Below are 24,775 nucleotides of genomic sequence, written 5' to 3'. Positions count from 1 at the left end.
TGTCCACTGTCACACACCTAGTAAGTGTCTGAAGCTGGACATGAACTCAGGTCTTCTTAATTCCATATCCAGGGCTCTATTTGCTATGTCAAACACTTGTTCATTATACTCTGTTCTTAAAACTAATATTAAATCAGAATTGATACACAATCCAAAAAAATACATTTGCCAAAGCATAGTTTGTGCCCCAAGCATTCTACCTATCCTGTAATAACTGAGGATATCAATGTCCTGAAAAATTTTAGATTTATCTTTCTGCATTATTTTCTGCCACTGTTAATAATAATAACAAAAAGGATGCCAATGAAAAGTTATTAAAACATTAAGCCATGTAAAAATCACAAATGTTTATTAGTATAACTGTGACTCACTAGTCTCCAAGTTTGTTTATATCTCTGCACATTCTATTTTGGGCAACTTTGACTCTCAACATATACTGACTTGTGAACTTACATTATAATATACATTTACATATAAACCTACTTTTCTTTTTTCACTAGCTAATCAGGAGAAAATAAAAACCCACATAATTATGAGTATAAATTGTTTGGATGAGAAGATAACAGATTTACTGGTTATTGATGTTTGCCCATGGTACTGACATTCTTCAAAGATAATTAATAAATAGATGTATGCTATAATACAAATAAACTTGGTGACATTTCATAGTCTATTTGGAAAATAATCAGCAAATAATATTTTTGAAAAGTGGAAAAAATTGTGCTCACTTTCTGTTCCTCTTCCGAGCTCGACTGTAGGCTTCTAAACCTTCTGTTAGTGTCTTCAGCTTCTCGGGCTCCACCTAAGTGAATGTATGAAGACCAAACCACATTACCCAGACCTGCAATTATTAATCATTGCTTTTCTTTACTGCCAAACTGGCAGGTCTTTCACCCACAGGACAGCAGTATAAATACTGCTATTAGCATTCAACCAGATATTCCTGTTTCAAGGATTCCAAATATGAACAAAAACTGAAATAAAAGAACATTTGAATATAAAACTTCAAAGAGAAGATAAATGTAAACAGTAAAGCTTGAAAAATAATATGTTAAAGAGGAAAACATGCAATTTATCAAATGATACCAAACAGAGTTCTTGTCTTTGCCCATTTGCTTTTCTTTGGTCAAAGACAATAAGCAGTAGGACCCAGAGATACAAAGACATGGAAGTTATCCTCAAGAAGCTTAAAATCTACTTGGCAATCTACATTACTGTAAATTGGGACAAAGTTTAGACAACATTGCATATAAGCTTTTGCTTATTAATTATATTTCTGTAGACTATTGGCTTTAATTTGGCTTTCCATCAACTTGGACATGATAACATGTCCTAAATAAATAGGAAAACTAGCTATGACAAACATTATTTTTTAGTTTCTTAAATGATTCATTAGATGACATACTTAAAATTGCCACACCTTCTTAAATAACCTTTTGAAAACAAATATAATGAGAAACTTTAGGAAAGATTTTGGACTTTTAGGAGATTATAGTAGATAGTTCTGATACTTTTTCTGAAATGATAGTTCTCAAAGAGTGGTCCCCAAACTGCTGGGGGTCCCTGAGATCCTTTGAGGGGGAGGCTCTACAAGGGTAATGCTATTTTTATAATAATGCTAAGATGTTATTTGCTTAAGAAAATATTCCTTTCCTTTTCAACTAAGATTTCTGCGAGGTCATATTTTCTTCATATACTTCAACCAGAACAACATAATGAATACAGAAGCAGATATGAAAATCTGTAAGTTTTATTAAAAAGGTGTGCAAAAATAGGCAAAATAGTCTTACTAAACTTTGACTTGGAAAAGCTATTTTTCACAAAAATTATTACTTTAATATATAATGGGATTACTTTAAAATTAATTAATAAGCATGTCAAAACCATCAGTATTAATTTAAAATATGGTAAATATAATAGAAATTAAAATTAATAATTTTGAAAATAGCAATTCATTTAAAAACAACAATAATAAAAGAAAAAGTTCAGTAATTTTTAAGAGTGTAAAGGGTCATGAGATGAATGTTTGATTATTTCTAACTTAAAAATAGGGAAAAAAGGTAGTAACTGTTTTTCAATTTAAAATTTCCATATTTTCTCTCAAAGGACCTCTAGGATTTCACTTATTTATATAAGAATTTCAAAGGCATTAGAAGCTGCCTCACCAAGTTTTAGCAATTGATAACTGTATGACAAAGAACTCCTCATGTTTAAATATATCCTAACAGTTTTAGAAAAGTCACCACTTAGAAACTGATCCAATGAAATGACAGGAAAATCTTAGGCAAATAGATTGCTATCTCCTTGGTTGAAATTTAAATTCTCTGTTCTCACATGTCATTGCTTTTGAATATGGAACCATTTGGCACCTGAATAAAATCCAGGAAGTAGTCCAATTTGGAGTCAGAAAGTTCATGTACTTAAGTGCATGCACTTGACTCACAATCTATTTTACTCTTATTTTAGGTGCCATTCCCCAAAGTTTACTTATCTGATTTTCCATTCCATAACTGACTCAAAGCAGTACATTAGGAAGGAAGAGAGAGAGAGAGAGAGAGAGAGAGAGAGAGAGAGAGAGAGAGAGAAACAGAATGGGGAAGCAGAAACACTGAGAAGAATGAGAAATCTGGGTAACAAAAGATAAGCCATTGAAGCATTAGGGTTTGTTGTTTTAGCTATAAGATAAGGGGTTGCATTAGATGAGCCTGATAATGAATGGAAGTGTTGTCTTCTATAAATGATACAACCATAGTATAACTAGAATATAGACATTTATGCCAACAAATTTAAGTATACAAATATTATACAACTAGAGCAAAGCAATGCTCTAAGTGTTGGAGATATGAACAAAACAGTTCTGGTCTTCAAGGGGCACATGTGGGTACATGTATACATATAACAACTTCTTTATTAGGTTAAAATGAATGCTTTAGCATTTACAGGTGGAATTTGAGACTATAGCAGAAAAAAAGGATCATGTATGTCTACTCAGTTCTTTGAAGCAAAACAAGAAACAGTGAATGAAAGTAATCATATTAGACTTTAAATTTAAAGAATATGCTGGGATGAAATCACTAAAGTCAACCATGTCATTTTATATTTTACAGAGTGAAGGTTTAATAATATATTGGAGTTTATTTTCTAAAGTTTTTGACTAATGATAAAATTACATCATACAAATCAAATTTTGTCTATAACTTTTGAACAATTTTTAGTGATCTTGTGAATACTGTATTACTGATCACAGCTTCTTGATTTATATGCCACTTTTGCAAGTTGTCATAAAGAACATTTTGTTTAAAGGTCACAAGAATCTGATGGCAATGTTTAATTTGTTAGAAGGAATTGTACCAATAATGCTGTAGTTCCTTGACTTTAAGAAGAATACAAAGCAGGACTCACTTTTGGAATAACAGTATCTTTTCATGATAGGTGTTTACTATGAGGTATCATTTTTTAAAAGAATCTTACCTTTTGATTAGATTGCAAAAGATAATGTATTACATATTGTACTTTTATATGGGAAAACACTGAAAGACCTGAAAAAAGTTTTTTAAAAATGTGTTATTAATTGACCTCAGAAAAAAAGGGAAAATAAATTTAGATACCTAAAAAACAGAAAATGGAACATTTTAAAAAACCTTGGACATTACTTTTTTAAATTTCTCAGACCAGTATCAAAAAAAGTCTTTTGACATAAAATATATCATCAATGTAATATTAAGAAGTCAAAACTTAATAAGAAAAACTCTTAGGAACCAAATACCTTCATAAAAACCTTAACTAGATGAGCATTAATTAGATAATCAGATATTTGTTACCTAAGAACAGTTAATTAGAAATAACTCTTCAATTCCAGATAGGTGGCAGCAGAAACTCTCCTTTCTTATCACCTATCTCACCTGTTTTCCTCTAGTCTTCCTTTCTTTCTATTGCTTGGGACTTTGTTAATCAATGACATTAGTACTATATCCATGTGTTCTATAACCCCCTTCATTACATTTGACTCTGAGTAAGACTAGTTCTGGTTAAGTTTCAATGGGCTATAGTAGGTCGATGAGGTAGCCTCAACATTTCTTACCTTTTGGACAACATTTACAGACCTAGTTCATCTTCTCACTGTCCAATCCTATCCCAGACCCTAGCTCCCCCATTCAGTTTTTCACCCCAGGCTCTTGGTTCCAATGATTAAACATTTGGGAAAGACTAATTTTCATTTTCTTCTCATGTACATGAATCTAATTTTTAATGTGCATTCAAATATCTGTGACTTTATGTTTAAATGGAAAAAAATAAAGGCGATTGTTGTTTGGTTTTAAGAGTAAAAAGACGAAGTGTCATACCCTTGTTTAAGCATAAAAGAGTAGAGTTGTGAACTTACAAGGTTTCCTCTTTAATGGCACGTGGAAGGGAATAAGCAATTATGAAGTACCCACTCTCTATCAAGCCCTGGGTTATGGGCTGTTACAAATATTATGTCACTTATCATCACAATAATCCTATGAGGTAGGTGCTATTATAATCATTAGTTGAGGAAACTGAGGCAAATGAAGGTTAACTGACTTGCCCATGATCCTCCAAGGACTTCAAGTTGGATTTTGAACTCATCTCTCTGACTCCAGATCTATCTGCCTGTTGTGGAAGGGAAGGGAAGAACCCTGGCCAGAAGCAAAAGGTGGAATGAAAAGCAGAAAGGGCAATTCTTGAAGCCTGTAAAAGAGGAGGAGATAACAAGAGATGCTCCTGGTAGTTTGCATCTCAGTTCCTTTAGGTCCTTGGTAACTGTCCTCTAGAGGCTCTGTTCATTCCTTGAAAGAGTCCCTACTTATATCCCTCTCTCTCTCTTCCTATAGCACCTGTTCTTTACTCTCATTCCCTTTCCCTAGCTCTTGATGTTGTCTCTTTAAGGGACTCTGCCTAGTATAGATTTTGTTTTAGACTATGATAGTGACAAGTGGCCTAGAGCCAGAGTAGTCCTCATTCCCAGATAGAGGGGGGTAATTTTACTTCCACTGAATGGAGAAAGATGCGTCCATATGGGAATTCTGAATCCTAATATTCTTACAGATGGTATGGCCATTTTATAATACTCAAGTGGATAGGTTTTAGAATTGCTATTATATTTATGGAGGCAACTTCTTGGTAAGAAAGCTCCCTCTACTTGCAAATAGTTGCCTTCTCTGCCACTTACAGTTAGAGTTGACTGTGGTGTGAAGAGGTTAAATGCCTTTTCCAGGGTTTCACAGATAGTATGTGTTAGAGGCATTACTGGAATCCAGGCCTTCCTGGTTTTGAAGCTGCTCTATTGAACTATGATGTAAACTTTGGCTACATCATGAATTAAGGAGACTAGTCTAAGAACCTCATTCATGATATCACTGATTCTACAGAAAAATGCATTCTTAATTCTGAATAACTACAAATGTATTTTTAGACCCTAACCTGCTTTTAAATTAAGAGCCTGGAATGCTTGCTATCAGATACTGTCTTTTGTTGGAACAAGTAAACTGATTCATATTTTATGAGCACACTCTTTAATGTGTCTCTAATCTCTATATACACAAAAATATTTGTATGCTTTTTATTTTTAAAAGCATCATAAAAAAGTCTTTTTTTTTACTTACTGATTCTTTAATCTGATCACTGTTTTGGATCATTCAGTAGGATCAAGAATCTAGACTCACTACATTAATTTACATTATACATGGTGGAAAAGGAGGCTTTTCATGAGCAAGCCATTTCTTACCTGACTCCTAAGACATACATTGCTGAATCTGGGAACTGAGCTAATTTTTTTTAGGGTTTCACAGTAATATGTGTCACAATAACTTGTTAAATGATAATCTTGTTACAGGAAGAAATTGTTGTCACCTGCAAAATATCTAATTTAGTCTCTGTAAAGGAAAACACATGCCAGAAGAAAATGGATGAATTATGCAAGTTATACTGATAACTTTTGTTAATGAAATCTTGGGAGTTTTTTACTTTGTTAAGAGCTACCACAGAGAGATTAAATGATTCACTGAAAGGTCATACAGTATCTTTTAATGGTTATGCAAAGATGGAGCATACACTATTTTTAAAACTGCACTTTTTACTTTTATCTCAGTCATATACTTCTCATAATATCAAAATTTCTGTCATTTTCAATGAAACAATTTTATGCATTTGAACAGGGGGAATGAAAACACTCAAAAGGTAAGCAACTCTTCCTGAAAAGTCACCTGAGTTGTTTGTCAGATAAGCTTTGTAGAAGACACAATAAACTGAGAGGAAACTTGAATTCCAGTTCCAGATGATATACTAAGGAGTTTTGTGTGTGACTTTTATCTCTATTGGCCTCAATTTCTACATTATTAAAACTTCTAAAGTTCACTGGATAGAATGTTGGTCCTGGAGTCAGGAAGCCTCATCTACCTGAGATCAAATGCAGCTTCAGACACTTACTAGCTATGTGAGTGACCCTGGGAAAGTTATTTAACCTTGTTTGCCTCAGTTTCCTCATCTGTGAAAAGAGCTGGAGAAGGAAATGACAAACCACTCCAGTATCTCTGCCAAACAAAGCCCAAATGGGGTTGGTTATAAAGAGCTGGACACAGCTACAAAGACTGAACAACAACAAAAATAAAGTTCCTTTTACCTCTAAAATCCTCTGATTCTGTGAACCAGGCCTATATAGGAGAAAATAATTGATCAATAAGCATTTATTTGCTTGTTGCTAGGCACTGGGGGTACAAATAAAATCCAAAGTTTTCCTGACTTCAAGGAGTTAACTGGGAGTTTACATGTTTACAAAGAAGCAAAGGTAAGGAGGAGAAGTAGGAGAGAACAAGTATCAATTAAGTGCCTTGTATTTGGAGGCACTTTTTTACAGCTATTATCTTATATGATCTTCACAATAACCCTGGGAGGAAGATGCTATTATTATTTCCATTTTTTTTAGGTTTTTGCAAGGCAATGGGGTTAAGTGGCTTGCCCAAGGCCACACAGCTAGGTAATTATTAAGTGTCTACGGCCAGATTTGAATTCAGGTACTCCTGACACCAAGGCTGGTGCTCTATCCACTTCAACACCTAGCTGCCCCCAATTTCCATTTTTTAAGGTTGAGGAAATGAAGGTAGATAAAGTTAAGTGACTTGCCCAGGGCCAAGCAGCTAATAAGTATCTGAGGCTGCATTTGGACTCAACTCTTTTTGATTCCAGGTCCTGGAGGATATTATGATAATAGCAGCACCCACCTCCTAATACCTGTAAAGAACTTATGCCAGTCCTTGAAACATAGGATGTATTTGTTTCCTTCCTTGCTAAATATAGAATCTTGAGCTGAACCTGGAATGGAATGATGGACTATGAGAGGTGGAGGTGAGTGGGGAGAGCGTTTTTGGCATAGAGCAGCCTGAAGAGTCCTGGAGTCAGGTGGCACTGTGTGCTTTATGGGCACATCAAATAGGATGCAGGGTAACAGTACCAGAGAAAGCATTGCATAATCAATCTGGAAAGACAAGCTAGCCCCAGACTATGATGTGTTTAGATGGAAGAAGAACATCATGCTTTATCCTAGATGAAAATGGGAAGCCATTCCTCTCAAGCAGAGGATGTCACGATCACATCTGACTTTGGCATCTATGTGCACAGAGGACTGCAAAGGGCAGTGCCTGGACACTGGGAAACTGAAGGGAGGCAAGAAGTAAAGAGGACCTTTGTTGGGGTAGCAAAACAATACTCCTCAACATGGTCAGACTGAGATGAAAATATAATTGAGACCTATTTGTAACAAACAAATAAAAATACATCAAAATATAGATAATGTCAAACATGGTTTTCTAAGTCATCTGTAAGCATCTTTAGGTATGGTTAAGTGGTTCTAGGTTCCATTTTAGTTTGATTACCACTTACTTAGATAATGTTAATTGTGGTATGAGGAAAAGGAAACAGACTGAAGAACAGTGAAGAATAGAGGATAACTCTAGGGCTGTGAATCTGAATTACTGGAAAAATGGTAGCACCTTTGACGGAAATAAGGCCATTACAAGGAATAGGCCTATTTTACTTTAGTTAATTAACAAGAATTTATTAAATGTTTAGTATGTGCTAGACAGTAGTTAACTAAGCCCCAAGGATAAAAAAAAAAAGCAAAAAAAAAAGGTAGCTGATTTGGGAGTATTTAATGAATAATTTTAGACATGTTGGATTTGACATATCTATGGGATATAGAGGTAAGTATGTCAAATTAGGGAGTGGGAAATGTGGTCCTTGAAGGTCAGGATTAGACAGAGAGATCTGGGAATCATGTGCACAAAGATGATAGTTGATTTTATAAGAACAGATTAGATCACTAAGTTCAGACTAGTGCACTGGGGTATAATTACATCTAGGGACTAAGAAATAATAGGAGGCTGAAAAGTGCAAACAACAAATAAAAAAAGTTTTTCTAGGAGTTTGGTTATGAAATAAAAAAAGATAATATGAATTAACATATATTAATCTCGGCCACCTAAAATAACTAATTCAACCTGTTATAATTTGAGCTAGCATCGCTAATTCTAGCACTTTGCATTTGATACTTACAAATCATTTTTCCTTTATAGACAGTTGGTTCTAATCACAGATTTTACCTTTTACCAAATTGGTTTAATTTAATTTTGATGTGACAAAGAAAAATCTCAGACTGATCCTTTTAAAAAATGAAATTGTATATCTTAGTCTGTGTTCCTAAAGATTAAAGACTGCTAACCAGGGTTATCTCCAGTTATCCTGAGTAACATATGGCCACTGGACCCAGATGCCTTGGGAGAAGAAAGTGAGATTGGTGACTTTGTACTGCCCTCTAACTTAATTCCAATTCACATGCATGTCACGGTCCTTTTTGAGAATGAAGACCATACGACAAAAACAAAATTATGCATTTGCTTCAAATATATGATCCAATTGTTTGTATTCACAAGTAAATTCTTTATATAAATATATGTCTTCATTATTTTGTGCTGGGTAACACTAACCATGTAGTAATGTGCCATCATTTTCTCTTTCATCTGCCTCAGAAACTAACAATGACTACTAACTCCAGCTCAGTATTGTCAGTTTTTAAGTCTTTATCAGGTTTTGTACTGACTTATCTTTATTTTATTTATTTAAGGCAATGGGGTTAAATGACTTGCCCAAGGTCACACAGCTAGTCAATTATTAAGTGTCTGAGGCCAGATTTGAACTCAGGTCCTCCTGACTCCAGGGCTGGTGCTCTATCCATTGCACCATCCAGCTGCTTCTTTATCTTTCACTTTTAAAATCTTTTCTGTCTTCTCAATTTTCTTTGGTTTTTTCTATTTTGTTATTGCCTTGATAACCAAAGCCAAACTTTTCACCTAGGTTTTTCCCTTGATTCTCTCCTCTTCAAGGAGATTCTGTTGATAAGAGTACTTAAATTCTCACTTAAATTAAGAGTACTTAAAATGAAGTTATATCTAAACTTTAGGAAAACTGAGTTTTTACTGCTAGTTGATGCAATATTACTCCAAAGAGTGTTTGGATTTTGAATTCAGGTAAGGAAAAAAATAGCAACAATATTCTATAAATCACAATCTTGAACTATTATTTCATTGTACAATTTTCACATTTAAGACCTTTATCTCAATTTTTAAAATGACCTACTCTTTGAATGATGTCAGTTGAATTCTCTAGTTAAACTCTTTCTATTGACAACAGAAATGACCCTGATAACCCATTTCACTATGGGTTTTAATTATAAAACAATGTTGAACTAGAATTGTGAACAGTTGATAGTTTCTCTGCCTAACAAAAATAAGTATGAGCTTTAACTATGGAAACCATCTAGCATATAAAAAGAAAGGATTAAATACATGGAACATTTTTTTTAGGTTTTTTTTTTGCAAGGCAAGGTGTTAAGTGGCTTGCCCAAGGCCACACAGCTAGGTAATTATTAAGTGTCTGAGACCGGATTTGAACCCAGGTACTCCTGACTCCAGGGCCGGTGCTTTATCCACTGTGCCACCTAGCTGCCTCTACAAGGAGCATTTTAAGGAATATGATTAATTTCAAGCACGATTACAAATATATACAAGATATCACATAGATGTATATGTATACATATATATACACACACACACACATATATATATATCCATATGTGTGTGTGTGTGTGTGTGTGTGTGTGTGTGTGTGTGTGTGTGTGTATCTGGCAACTGGCAAGACAATCAGGATTAAGTGACTTGACCAGGGTCACATAACTATTAAGTGTCTGAGTCCAGATTTGAATTTAGGTCCTCCTGAATTCAGGGCCAGTGTTCTATCTATTTTACTGTGTCATCTAGTTGCCCCAAGCATTCATCTTCCTGCTTTTGCTTTTCTTCATAAAAATAATCATTGAACAAAACTAAAGAGAAAAACATTTTAGTAAAGAGGCAGTGAAATGCAGTGTAGGGTGGTTGTAAGAGCAATGGCTTGGGAATCAAAATGCCTCATCTCTAGTGTTGGCTTTGCCATTGACTGAATGCAAGTCACTCTCCTGTTTAGGCCTTACCCCTTTCATTCTGTGATGTTAAATTATAACCAATGAGATTTTAATTGTCTAACAATATTTTACATAAATACAAATATAGAAAAACTCCAGTATTTTAAAATAAAATATGGGGAAGGTCAATATGAATTAATAGAAAGTTAGATTTTAGAATATATTAAGGAAACAAATTTAAAAAAAATCAAACTCTTAAGTGTACTTAGCAAATACTGCTTTGAAAATATTTCCAAGAAGAATATTGTTTGAATATTAAGATTCAGTTGTGATCCGTTCTCCTAACTTGTATAATGGGCTGAAGTTCTTAAAAACAATTTATTTTTAACTTACTTAGGTTAAACATATATTCTATAATCTTTTTTACTTAAGTTACTTAGATAAATCCTTACTTCATTAATTTACTGCAAAAGCAAATGTCAAACCATCACAAATTTAATATTAGTAGGATGTGGATTTTGTCATAACAGAAACATACTTTGATAGTTAAAACATGATAAAGTTATATTTTAAAATACTATTGCATAGGAAATATGGAAAATCCTAAAAGCTTAATGTGCAGAAAAATAATGATTCTACTACATTTAACATTAAAAATCTAATATTGCTCATAATTCACCGTAGTGCTTTCCATATCTGTGGAGCAAGCAATGAAGACTGGCATCCTTCCTTAGATATGCCTGAGACAACCAATGTAATCTGAAAACATGGAGAAGTACTAAGAGAGTAGCTGTAATGTTTATCGGGTATCAACCAGCAATTTTAATCACTAAAATAACATTTTCTCTATTCAACAGTATTTGGAAGGTTCATGGATATAGCCCCATCTTTTTTGGTAGAAGAATCAAGATATAATAATAGCATTTAAATGGAAAATGGTCAGGGATAACAGTAAATGGCATCTACGTGATCTTTACTGAAGGTCAACGTGGAATAGCAGAAGCTTTTGAGTTAGAAAGACATAGATGAGTATAAGTACTACTTTGAATAAATTTAACTGTATGATTTAGGCAAGACTCAACCTTATCGTATCCTAGGCATTTCTCTAAGATGTCAAGTTATCTATCTATCTATCTATCTATTTATCTATCTATCTATCTATCTATCTATCTATCTATCTATCTATCTATCTATCTCTCTGTATTGTTGGAAAGAAGGATCTAGAAAGGAAATCACAGTGAAAAAGTTATTCATAATAATCCATAGTATTTTATAATTTTCTTCACTCTAGCCTTAAAAGTAATTTCATTCATAAAGCCTCAATACAATATTTCAATGTTACCAACCTAAATTTTTTCAAAAGCCTCAAAACTATTCCATCATAACATTTAGAAAATATGTTAAATTTTAAGAGTATTTAACACTGCACATGTACTCAAGTATTATAGATATATATCCTATCAAAATGAAATGTCCTTTCAGTTCTAAATCCTGTAAACTCTGACAGTGAGATTAGAAATCAGCCCTTCTAACTGTGATAAAGGTCTTATAAACACAATTGTTTCTTAAAATTTTTAGTTTGATTGCAATTGTATCTCATTAGTAAAACATATTAATAGGGGCTGAAATTCCTATAACACAGAGTTCTCAGTACATTTTAAAATATTCAATAAATACCTGTTAACTGGTTGAATGAGAATTTCAGATTTTAAAAATGGAATTCTATCTGGTCATTAAAACATGGAAACAGATATTACAGAGTGATTTTTCACTATAATAGGATTCCTTTAATTTTTCTTTTCAGACCAGTATTTGCACATTTAAAGTCATAAGTGAGAAGTTTGGGGGATAGTTTTAACTGAGTTTTTTGTTTCTATCTATTATCTTCCAATGACTGCTGAAGTATAGTGCTTGAAAAGTTTTTAGACCTAGTTAGTAGAACTTCAAAGAAAGTTATCATTATCATCAACTGGGATCACTTTTCTTAGAATTCTGGCAAAGATTTGAGTTAGTTGCTCACTAACATGATACCAAATAAAAATTTCTAGAAATTTTTTTTCTTCAATAGATGAAATCCCTGAAAGTATCATTTTCCTGAACATCTGCAAACAGTTCAAGTCTGGCTATAAGTTTGCAAATGCAAGTCAATCTGAGGGATAGGGTCAATATCTAATGTGAAATATATTTGAACCCAGTTCCTCTTGAGTCCAGGGCTGGTGCTCTAGTCACCAAACCTTTATTTTGTGGAGAAGAAAGAACATTATTTTCAGCTAGACAGCTATGACTGAAAGAATGGGTTCAAGGTGAGAACAAATGCTGTCATATTTCTTAAGTTAATGTACACTAAAGGCTTGCATATAAAGACAGCAAAATATTATTTTCTAAATCTTTTGTTTGGAGAGATTCTATCTGTATGACAAAAGCCCTTTTTAGTTGCCTCCAATTATTTACTGTACACACTGGAGAATAAAAATGTTTGAGTTTATCAACTTAAAGAATGGATGTCTCTGGTCTCAAAAGAATTGGAGAATAACATGCTTTGTAAATAGAAGTGCTGAATTATCTTCTAAACCAAAGCCAGAGCCATCATTACCACACAGTGTTCTTTTAGGTGTATATTAGTTAGCTGTTACATGCAAAACACTCGAAACTATTTGCTATGATTTTCGAGAAAGACAGACTTCTTAATGTAAAGATTACATAAATACTGGTAGTTTCTTGCCACCAAATCTAAGTGAATCATAAGCCTGAGTTAGGTTGAATAAGTTTTACACTATGAATTTAAGAAAAAGCTATGATACAAATTACTTTCAAATCCTCAAGACCTTCTTGCAAGATTAAGAACAAAAATTACATTGTCCCACCATATTTGTAGCACTTGTACAGTTATCTGTTTCTAGTCAGAAATGTATATTTTAACCTGTTTTTAAGTTTCTTTTTAAATTTTACAAATTGATTCAGTGCTTTCATATGTGGAAAAAAGGTCTGAGGTCTTATACTAATTTCTTCTAAATTGAACAGTAGTTTCAGGAAGGAGTTTTCATTTAATTTATGTGATTGAATTGAGTTAATCAGAACCAGACTACAATTCTAAATACTTCCATATGTTAAGAAGGGATAGGAAAAATGACTATAAAGAGACACCATTCAGAAAATACCTCCAGCATATAATAATGGTGTTCTTTAACTTCTCTCTTCTGCCCTATATATGTGGGGGTGGGAAATGGAGAGGCATTCTCAATTGGAAATAAACATGATCATCTCAGGAAACTAGAGAGAGCACAATACTTCTGTGCTTCCAACAGCTACTCAATCCTTTTTGCCATTTGCTGCCATCAAAGTCTACTTTTCCTCCAGTCCCTTTTGCATGACAAGCAGGGTTTTGTGGATATAGAAGAGGTGAGAATACTTGACAACAATTGTTAATTAGGATCATGGGTGGGAGGTCCCTTGAACCTCCTCTGTGCTACAGATGCTATTTATTTCACTGGCTACTGTCATTTTGGTAACTAGAATCACCTCTTCATTTATACTCTGATTTTGTGGAACAGCAATGAGTTAACAAGAAATAAAATTTCAAACACGATAAAACCGATCATAAAAGTGACATCAAGCAAAAATTGAATGATAAACAAGGCTAGTATTGACAATAAGTATAACATAGAGAGATTGATATACCTTCCCTTCTTCAGTATTTTGCTGACATGAATTGTGAACTTCTTCTTCTCGTACTAATTTGCCAGGCCATGAAGTTAGTCCTTTTATTTGGCCCCAGACCAAGTCGCCAACATTAAACGTCCTTGGTCTATAATGTATTAACTCATTTGAAGAAGGGGACTCTGGGTTCCTTAGGTCATCTTCACTACTTATGCTTTTCGCATCCGAAGGGCTAGGCACACACCCATTAATGCTTTTGGCATTAAAATCTCCATTAAAATGGATATAGTCTTTAACTAGAGAACTTTCCAGGCTATTTGAGGAACTTGGAGATTGCTCCTCCATGACTAGGTCTTGCTTTGAAGCACTCAGCAATTCTCCAAACCCTCTGCTCTGTTGAGGCCTATTTCCATTGATATGTGCACATCTTTCCACAGTGTTCTCCAGTCTCTCCTTAAAACTTATCATAGTTCTTTTGTAGTTGTTATACCTGAAATTTTCTTCCAACATTTTATCCCCTTGACAGTTTCTTTGTGGTAACAGAATTGGATGCTGTTCTCCTGGAAGTAATGGCAGTGTGGACACATTATTAGGCCTTTCATGACAAGGACTATTTATGTGGATATGAGTTGAGTGATCTAAAAATTCCTCACACTTCCATCTGTTTATCTCTCCACCAGGACTCTGTTCTCCTTCCCATAGTTTTTTAGGTGTGTTGCAACCTGCTGATTTGAAATACTCAAATCCTTCTCCCTCGCTTGAATTCTTCCCATGCTCCAGATTTTTTGGGAGGCGAGCCCCTCTTACATTTCTTAGTCTACTGTCGTGATCTGCACCACTAAGGTTTCTTCCATGAATTACTGCACTGACAGCACTAGAGAGATTTAATGGGTCACCAATTGAGGCAGTGAAGGCACTCATGGCACTCAAAGCTGGAATGGGGCTAATCTGAGTTGTACTGCTCACTGCAGTGGTGATGACAACTTGCATTCCTTTGCTTGCAGCATCTACAACTGCTTTGTAAATTGCATCTACTGAAGCATCACCTTGACCAGCCACATTGAGGCTGTCCTTTGCCTGTTGTCCCAGTGTTGGCTCAGTCCTCGGTTGCAACTCGCAAGCTGTATCTTGAAAAGGAGGAAGTGTAGTGTTAGAATTCTCAGGAAGTGCTGTCAGACCACTTTGAGTGCTCATTCTTTTGTTTAGGAGAGCTGCATCTTCCTGCATTCTCACCTTAAAGAAATATACAAAAGAAACAGTGAGAGAAAAACACGAGGGTTCTCACTGAGAGAGATTACATTTTCATATTTTAATTGATAATAAGGATGAAAAATGAAGGAAACATAAAGAGATTCAAAAAAAAATGAAAAATGACAGTGTCGGTAATATTTTATGTTATTACACTGACAGTAAGAAAGATCAGGTTTTTGTTTTTGTTTAGGAATGTTAATGTCTTAATTCTTACTAATATCTCTGTAGCAACTAGCTTTGAGGTGAATAAATATAAAATATTTATAAATGATGGCTCTAAAAACTTACTATCATATACTTTTTGATTATGGATTTTAAGAGGTAAAGAACACAAAGTCATCACTATTCAAATTCAAGAGGGAAATAGGAAATTTGAAAGAAATGTTAATTTATTAACATGCCTAGTTGTTCTATAATGATAAATCACCTTTTCTTAAACAGTGAACTTTTATACAGTCCTATTATTTACAATTCAGAAGTCTTCAAATAGAAATAATGTGAAATGATTTTCTTAATTGTTCTATAATAAAGTGGACCAGTTTTGTTGAAGTGTGTTAGCTATCCTATATTACAACTGATTTATTGTGATCAATTTCTTATGCCAAGTTAAGAAATTACAAAGGAAAGCTTAAGAAAAGTCAGGTTTTAAAAAATATTTATTTTTTAAAAAATCAGAACAAGGACCTGATTTTTACCCAGCAAACTTAAGAGGGAAAAACCTAATTATCCAATTAATATAAAATCTTTCTATCATTTAATATAAAACATTTCTATTTATTTTTCACTCTCCCCCAAAACTCATAAACCCTGAATCCTAAAGCATTTAAGTTTTCCTGTTCTGCTTTGGACAACAAACCAAAGCTACTAGTTGGTATAGAGAACTTGTGTTAATGCAGAATTTGGAGAACAATTAGTGGGCTGCTCCTCTGACTTACCTTTGAGATGAAGGCAGGCCAGATTCAGAACTGTGTTTGGGGCTACAATGACCTATACTTAAGACAGTTGGAAGGTGAGGGAAGGAGGATGGGTTAAGGGCAAGACATTTTTACACCTTTACAAAAACCCATTATGGATATTCTTCTTTGAATTTAGATTTCTTGTCCTCTTCCCCAACATGGCAAAGAAGCAAGCTGAAATATTTATAAGTTGTGATTTTGAGTGGTTTCTTTTTATTTATAACCCAATTTTTCATTTTATTTAAATATCTCAAAATATTTTTATTTACTTTTTCAAATGCCAATATTATCTATTTTGGTTATAAACATTTCCTTATTAAGATACTTTATAAGGGCATATCAAGCTCTTATTAGAGTTACTTACAGGTCTCAAAAGATTTTAAAATAAATTCTAATAAAAAATAATAATCCATTTAAATGTTTAATCACATACATTGTTTCTTTTTTTTTTTTTAGGTTTATGCAAGGCAAATGGGGTTAAGTGGCTTGCCCAAGGCCACACAGCTAGGTAATTAACAAGTGTCTGAGACCGGATTTGAACCCAGGTACTCCTAACTCCAGGGGTGGTGCTTTATCTACTGTGCCACCTAGCCGCCCCACATACATTGTTTCTTACAAAAAATTTTACTAAATTATTCAGGAAGGAAAGACAGCCCAGTCTAGTTCAAATTAATGGGCTTGGAATTCAAGTCCTCTAAGTGGACTTTAGGCAAATTATTTAACCATTCTGAATTTCAGTTTTTGCCTTGGTAAAATCAGGAACATAAAATATATATAGCTTGTTTTCAGGGCTGTTGTAAGGAAAGGACTTTATAATTTGAAAAATCCCTATAAAATACGAGTTAACACATTTTACTATTGCTATTACTACTATGAACCCTGTCCCCTTGTACTATTATTATTATTATTATTATTATCATCAAATAACAAAAAAATTAACTGTAAAATACCTGAAAGTTCTGAAAAAGACAAGCCATAGGATTTGAGTTGTTGCCTGAACCAGGAATTGTGGGCTGCCCTTGAAATGTCTGAAGATTCTGGTACCCATGGAGAAGTTGCTGCTGTTGCTGATTTGAAGGAAACATTTGATTGCTGTTTAATAGTGACTGTAGGTGAGTCAGTTGATGGTTACTCAAAGTATTGTTTATTGATGACATGTCACCTGTAATTTCAAAAACACAAAAATATAAATCAACATGATTTATGGAAAAGTCCTTAAGCGTTTGTTTACGACCAGAGCCATTCCTGAATCAAATACTAAATGCTGGAATTACACAGGTAATCAATTGTTCCCCCCTCTTTCAACTCTCAGAAAGATATAAGGAATGATTGCACATGTTATTCACCTCTTATAGGTACCAATTCTGATCACCCTTGTTTTCAATGTTCCATTTAACAAAATTTGGAGGGATTGCTTTATTAAAGCTATTTTTAAAACTTCCATAAAGTTTTTGACTTTGTATTGAAAAACTTTTAGAAATTATGAAAACATTAAGCTACATGTTGATTTAACTTTGAAAACACTAAGTTGTGTGTATTGATTTGTCCTCTCTTGAAAATGCACCTATGACATTTTTTTTTTGCTTATCAAGTTCACTGGTAAAATCCTAACTTTTAATCAATGCCAAATAAAATTAAACAAACAATTTATAACTCTGCATTTTTGGTAAGAAAAATTTAAAAAGTTATCATCTGAATTTATTTTTTGCAAGGCAATGGGGTTAAGTAGCTGGCCCAAGGCCACACAGCTAGGTAATTATTAAGTGTCTGAGGCCCTGAATTTTTTTTAAGTCAAGTTATCATCACAGTAGGAAAAAGTTTTTTTTGACTATATTGAAAATTAATCATTATGAAATCAGATGAGGATAACTTGTTAAGTAAATTTATTTTGTAAAAAATTTATTTATTTTTAATTGTTGGAATAAAACAAGTATTTCCATAAAATACTATATTAAAATAGGATTGCACATGAAACTGCAAATTTATTACTAATCTTACTTAACCTAATTTGAAATTTATATATATATATATATATATATATATATATATATATATATACACATACACACACACAGTTATTCTGAATTCTGAAGTAAAGGTTCTAGCAATTCTCCTATATAGTTTTAAAAATACTGATTTCAGCTAAACTTGTAGCATATATTTATAAGTCAACTCCCGGGGAAACTAAGGGTGATAGATTTGGGGGTGGGGGCTGTACTGGGTTGAAAATGGAACAGGTCAAAGATCCTGTAGTAGGACAATTAGTAGTAGGACTTCTATCTTGGATTAGATAGGGATATCCTATTTAAAAAAATATTGACTCCAATAATGCTTTTTAGCTCTTTTAAAAAATGGATTCAATGAATTTGATTTTAATATCAAAAACAGATTGCTATGATTAAATACAAAATACATATCTAGAAATCTGAAACTATTTGCTAATGCTTCTTTTTTGTGGAGGAATGTATCTACATGAATCACTTAAAAGGAACACAATAAAGACATAAAAAAGAAAAATGTCTGAGGAAAGCCAGTGGCAATATCTATTTGGGTGATTGGTTACTTTGAACTTGTGTAAGTCTGTACTTTGAGGGCTTTATATGTGATTTTGCAGGTTCCTTATTTTACATTCTTGTGGAAAACATGCCTTCATAATATCTAGTCTAAAGTACAGGAATTTTACAAACCCTGTGATGCCACAATGAATATGACTGGTTGTTAAAATAATTAACTGATTATTGAATTATGGGAGTATTTTATAGATATATATATGGTATTAGAATTATCAGACAAAAGAAAACAAATTAAAAATGATATTTAAATATTACTGGAATTAGGGAAGGGGAGTGAAGTCATTTTAAAATGTGCATGATTACACTTGTGTGTATTAGTTTTTAGTCTGTTAACTATCTGTGACAAAACAAAAACATGACTAACACTAGTGTGACAAAATGGAGTTTTTCAAAAGGATAAAGTAGAATTAAAAAAAATTTCTTTTGTAAAAATCTGTGAAAACATTTAACTTACCAAGCAGACCTGTCCCCAGTAGAGGGTTAAGTAGCTGTGGCACCACAGAGTTACTGTTGAGTTTAGTTGGACCAGGTGTATTCCCAGCATTATTAGATATGTTCAGCAATGTTTCTGCCATTGACACCACTGCTGTCCCACCAAGTGTTGAGACAGTCAGTGCTGCCACTGCTGATGATGTAGTGGTTGTGGTAGTGGTTGCCTGGGAGGAGGTTGCTATGGAAACCTCTGGATGATTAGCGGTGTTGCCCGATGCCGAGTTCAGGACACCTCCCAACAGCTGGGGATTCAAGGCCATTAATCCCGAGGCCCCAGTGACAGCGGGGAGAAGCAGGGGGTTAGAAGTAGTGTCACTGCCTGAAAAGCTGGGTAAAGGGTTCCCCAGGGGGTTGGTTAAAAGGGTCTCAGCCCTGTTGCTGTCTGACTGACTGCTTGGCAAATGGTCTGGTGGGGTTGTCATCTGTGTTAATGAGGGTAAAGGGTTATTTTGCTGTTGCAACAGATCTGAGATGGTCAAATTGAAAGATGGCAGGGGAAGCATGGCAGCTGCTTGGGCTTGGTTCTGAAGCAGGGCAGCTAAGAGCTGAAAATGAACAGGTTGCAATACCTGCCCATCCACGTCAGCGGAGAGAAAAGCTAAAGCAGCGTTTATATTCGGGTTGAGAAAACCTAAAGGGTTGAGGTTGACCTCAGACTTGCCTTCTCCTGCTGAAGGCTGCAGGATATTTAATAGATTCTGGTTTAGGAGATGCTGTTGATTCACTGGAAGAGAGATAGGTAGAGAACTGAGGAGGCTGGGGTTCAAAGGGTGCGGAAGATTGTTGTTTGAAGGGCTGTTTTGTGGAAAATGAAGTGCATGCTCCTGGCCAACAAAAGGAAAATCACTCCCAATGGGCAGCTGACTCTGCAGTGGGTTTCCTGTGGCAGTGGTAACTATAACACCGTCTTGAAGAACAGATGTTGTCTTTGTGATGGCGGGTTGGTTGGTGCCAGCTATGGCTATGGATGATGATGGTCCTGAACCTCCTAAAATACAAAAGTGGCCAAAATTAATTGTGACTATTAAAGGGAGTTGTACCATAATGGTTATAGAAGGGAACCATTAAAGTAGTTTTCACCATAAAAGTGAACTCATCATTTTGTAATGATGACAATAGAGGTTGGAAAAAGAGTTACCTTGACTTATTCAAAGGATATGTCTTAAAGAACTTTACACATTAAGAAATAGTTGCTAATTTCAAATAAATTTTAATTTTAGAGTAGATGAAAAGGTACCTCTGATGAATTTTCTTAGCAATTTAAGCTAAAATGTGTATTTGAACATAACACAACTTAATTTCTTAAAGTATTTTTTCCCCAGGAGGGGAAAAACTGTCTGTCTATATAGACAAAAAAACTGATGGGTATATGAAAACTTAAGAAAAGTTGTTCATTTCAAAGTGAAGTTGCTGTTCAACTTTGACATTAAAAATGCATATCTCACAACATTTTAATACGCATTTTCCTTTTGACTTTGTTACAAAATGTCTGCTTTATTCCCCCACTATGTACAACCCCATCCTCAAAGTTTTTCAATTAGTAGACAGATTTTATTGATGTTGAGCAAAGGATTGTGTATTTGAAGTGCTGTATTTTATCAGATGTTATATAGCTAATCATCATGAATCAGAAAATAGCACATTTTTCTAACTTTTTGAGACCCTAAATTATTTCAAACTTTTAACTCTACTAATTTCTTTTCTTTTCCCAGTCATTTAATTAGATTACTGGCAAAGCCATTTTTTATTTTAGGAAAACAGGGTTGGCTAGATGACAGGTTTTACTAATTCAAACTGACCTACCTTAAATATTCAAAATTAAGGAGGTTTGACTATACTCTTTCTTATCTTAATTCTTATTGAGATTTTATACATAATTAAAATAATGCCAATGATTTCATATTTTAAAATGAAAATTTGCTTTGAATAAAAAAAGAAGTATAACATGATAGGCATTTCACTATATTTTCCATAACACATGTCATAGATAGTTCACTTAGTACTGTTGTGTCTACATTTTGAAGAAACTTACTTTTTATTTTTATCAAACTGAAACCTACACCTCCATAATTTTTAGACTTTTTTCCTTGCTTCATTAAAACAGCTATTTTCAAAAGAATGTTGAACCAATACATAAATAACAGATTACAAACTTTGTTATATTTTAAAAGGTCAATAAAACAGACAATTCAAATATCATCTTTTCTTCAAAGACTGAGACATCAGTACTTAGGAAACAGTGGCAAGGAATAGGAATATATGAAGTATTTTTCCAGAAGGACTCTGGAGGGATCAGTGAAAGGCAAGTTCACAGATCATGATAAGTGTTTTGAAGTACACAAACTAGATGACTTAAAGAAAAAAGGAAAATAACCTTTTCCACACATATATATTTCTGACTTATTAAATTAAATAATTCTAGTCACACTGGGATTCACATCAAGTATATAATATGGAGTTCCTTAACATTAATTTTGGTTAGTTTTAAAATAATAAACACTTAAAACATTTAATTGAGCATTAAAGTCTATTATGTCTTTAATATGTACTTCCCCAAATGGAAATCACCTTTTAAAATGAAACAATAAACTCATTTATTCATAATTAGAATCACTCATATTTTTCATCTTTTAAAATAATATATTTAAATTTATACAGAACCTCACCTTTATTTTAAAGTAAAAAAATATAACAAGTATATGTATAAAGTTTTATCTATAAATTAAGATTACTTTATTTGCTGTTTATTTGCCACCAACAATTTTTTGACATTACTTAGAAAATTCTCCAGTTAAAACTACTAAAGGAATGAGGGTGAAATTTTGTTTTCCATACAGCAATGTTTTTTATGTTAAGTTTTTAAACATCTACTTACATAATGTACCTGTTCACTTTACAGATGGTCTTGGGTATTTAACAAATTGGTTCTGTGGTTGATTACTATATACACTATTCTTTCAATAAGAAAGTAAAGGAAATTAAATATATTTCATAATATCACTTACAGTAAAATATTTTTAAGGATAATTTGTCTTTTCAAAAGCTTCCTTTGCTAACTGAAAGTTATGTTTTAAACTGGCTCTTATATGTGTTTTCTTTATTTTTTAATCTGGATATTACCATTACCATCTGTGATTAAAGAATCAGTCACTTGGTACAGTGAATTCAAATTTGGCCTCAGATACTTGTTAACTGTGGGACTCTGGGCAAGTTATTTACCTATTTGCCTCAGTTTCCTCATCTGTAAAATGAGCTGGAGAAGGAAATGGCTAACCACTTCAGTATCTTTCCCAAGAAATACCCCAATGGAATCATGAATAGTTGGACACAACTGACAAATGACTAAACCATAACTGCGCCATTGATCATTATACTTGTTAAATTACTGCTGATGCGTATAAAAGATAATCATCCATTTGAAAGACTGCCAGGTTGAAGTTTTCTGTTTGTCTCAAAGAAATGAGCTGGAGTTCACATGGGTTTTGTGTCATTTGTCCACTCAAGTTGTTCACTAGGCTGCTTCAAGACACTGAAGGTTTTCCCTTCTTGAAGGTCTTCACATTAAGGGGTTGGATGACCACTTGATTACATAAGGGGATTCTTTTTGGGCAGTTTGCTAGATGGCACTGTTATTTCTTCCAACTCAGATTCTGTGGTTCTGTAGTTTTGCAGAATGACACACACACACACACACACATATATATATATATATATATATATATATATATATATATATATTCTAATTGTTAAGCAATGGATAATAATTTTAAGTAATTTTTAAAACAATATATTCTTTTTTTTTTTTTTAAACCCAATACATTCTTATAGTAATGATGGCATTCAAGGTCTTTGAAATGACCAGTTTTATAGCAAACTGTAGTCAGGTAAACTCTATAGAAGGCAAATAGGTAAAATAAATGGAGATGAAATTCAAAATAGTCCATTGTGTTTCTTGGCAAAATTTGATGGGAGAGGTTGAAACCACTGTCTAGAATGAGTGGTTTAATTTCATAAATAGATTTAATTTAACCCTGGGTAATTAAGAGCTGATCAGTTCCTGGGCAGCTAGGAGGCACAGTGGACAGAGCACAGGGTGTAAAGTCAGGAAGACAACTTCCTAAATTAGTTCCAGATTTTAAGTACTAACTGATAACCCTGGATAAGTCACATAATCCTGTCTGCCTCAGTTCCTTATTTGTAAAATGAGCTGGAGTAGGAAATGACAAACCACTCCAGTGTCTTTGCCAAGAAAACTCTAAATAGGGCTACAAAAACTCTGAAAATTGTAAAACTGAACTCTGAAAAACCATTCAAGAACAGTAGGCAATCAACCCCTCAATTTTTATTTATTTTGGCCTTTCTAAAGCCTTTGACATTACTGATAACCCTCTTCTGAATATTTTTTTTCTCTTGAGGTTTTCATGAGAATCTCTCTCTCAGTTCTTTCCTTTTATATCTTAAGTGTTACTCTTCACCTTTTCTGAATTTTCCTCCAGGTAATATGCTCTAATTTGGTCCTTTCCTTTTTTTTATATACTACCTCACTTGGTGATCTCATCAACTTCCTTGGGTTAAATTATCAACTTCATGCAGATGATTGTATCTACTTATTTAGTTCTAACTTCTCTCCTGACTTCTAATTTCACATCTTCAGCTGCCAATTGGACGTGAGTTAGCTTATAGAACCTTAAACTCATATTCAAAACTCACTATCTTTCCTCCCAAACTCTCCTGTTTTCCAAACTTCCCTATTATTGTTATGGGTAACAGGATCCTTTTGGTCACCCAGTCCTGCAACCTCAATGTCATTCTGGATTCCTCACTTGAACTCATCCCATATATATCAAATCTGTTGTAAAGTCATGTTATTTTTATTTTCAGAACATGTTCCCCTTTCTCCATCAACATCACTATCCTGCTGCAAGCTGTCACCTCTTGCCTCTTCTTTTGCAATAACCTTCTGATTGGTCTCCTTGCCCCTAGACTCTTTTCAATCTAGTCCAGCTCCTCACTCAACTGTTAAAGTGATTTTCCCACAGGTTCGACCATGTCAGCCCTGTATTAAATTCTAGTAGTTTCTGCATTACTTTCAGAATCACATTTACAATTCTGTTTGACTTTTAAATCCTTTCATAATGTAGCCCCTTTCTATCTTTCTAGGCTTCTTATTCCCCTCTATGTATTCTACAACAGTTAACACTGAGAGTTCTTTAAACCCAGCACTCCATAGTTATGCAATGGTTAGCTCTCGTACCTGGAAGGCTCTCATTTTTAAGCCCTACCTCTTGGTTTCCCTCAAGATGCTCTTATCCCACCTTCTGCAAATATTTCTTGGTGCCAGCCTCCCTCTTCCCCTTTTCTACTTGTTTGTCTATTTT

The 24,775-nt window shown here is 33.8% G+C and overlaps 1 protein-coding gene across 11 annotated transcripts in view; it reads right to left on the bottom strand.

Moving 5' to 3' along the window:
* The window catches only part of MBD5 (methyl-CpG binding domain protein 5), a 390,335-nt gene that overhangs the window by 22,193 nt on the left and 343,367 nt on the right, over positions 1 to 24,775 (bottom strand). For 10 of the 11 annotated variants that reach the window (XM_074215120.1, XM_074215116.1, XM_074215118.1 and 7 more), the window contains 4 exons: positions 19,360 to 20,385; positions 17,283 to 17,494; positions 14,147 to 15,358; positions 729 to 802 (listed from right to left, as the gene is read on the bottom strand). In XM_074215120.1, the coding sequence (XP_074071221.1) occupies positions 729 to 802; positions 14,147 to 15,358; positions 17,283 to 17,494; positions 19,360 to 20,385 (2,524 nt within the window). The remainder of the gene's footprint in view (positions 1 to 728; positions 803 to 14,146; positions 15,359 to 17,282; positions 17,495 to 19,359; positions 20,386 to 24,775) is intronic. The other variant, XM_074215124.1, reaches the window with a different exon arrangement.

Source organism: Macrotis lagotis, chromosome 1 (assembly GCF_037893015.1).
Source record: "Macrotis lagotis isolate mMagLag1 chromosome 1, bilby.v1.9.chrom.fasta, whole genome shotgun sequence".
Taxonomy (NCBI): domain Eukaryota; kingdom Metazoa; phylum Chordata; class Mammalia; order Peramelemorphia; family Peramelidae; genus Macrotis; species Macrotis lagotis.
Note: the sequence above shows the minus strand (reverse complement) of the source record. Positions and strands in the feature narration are given on the sequence as shown.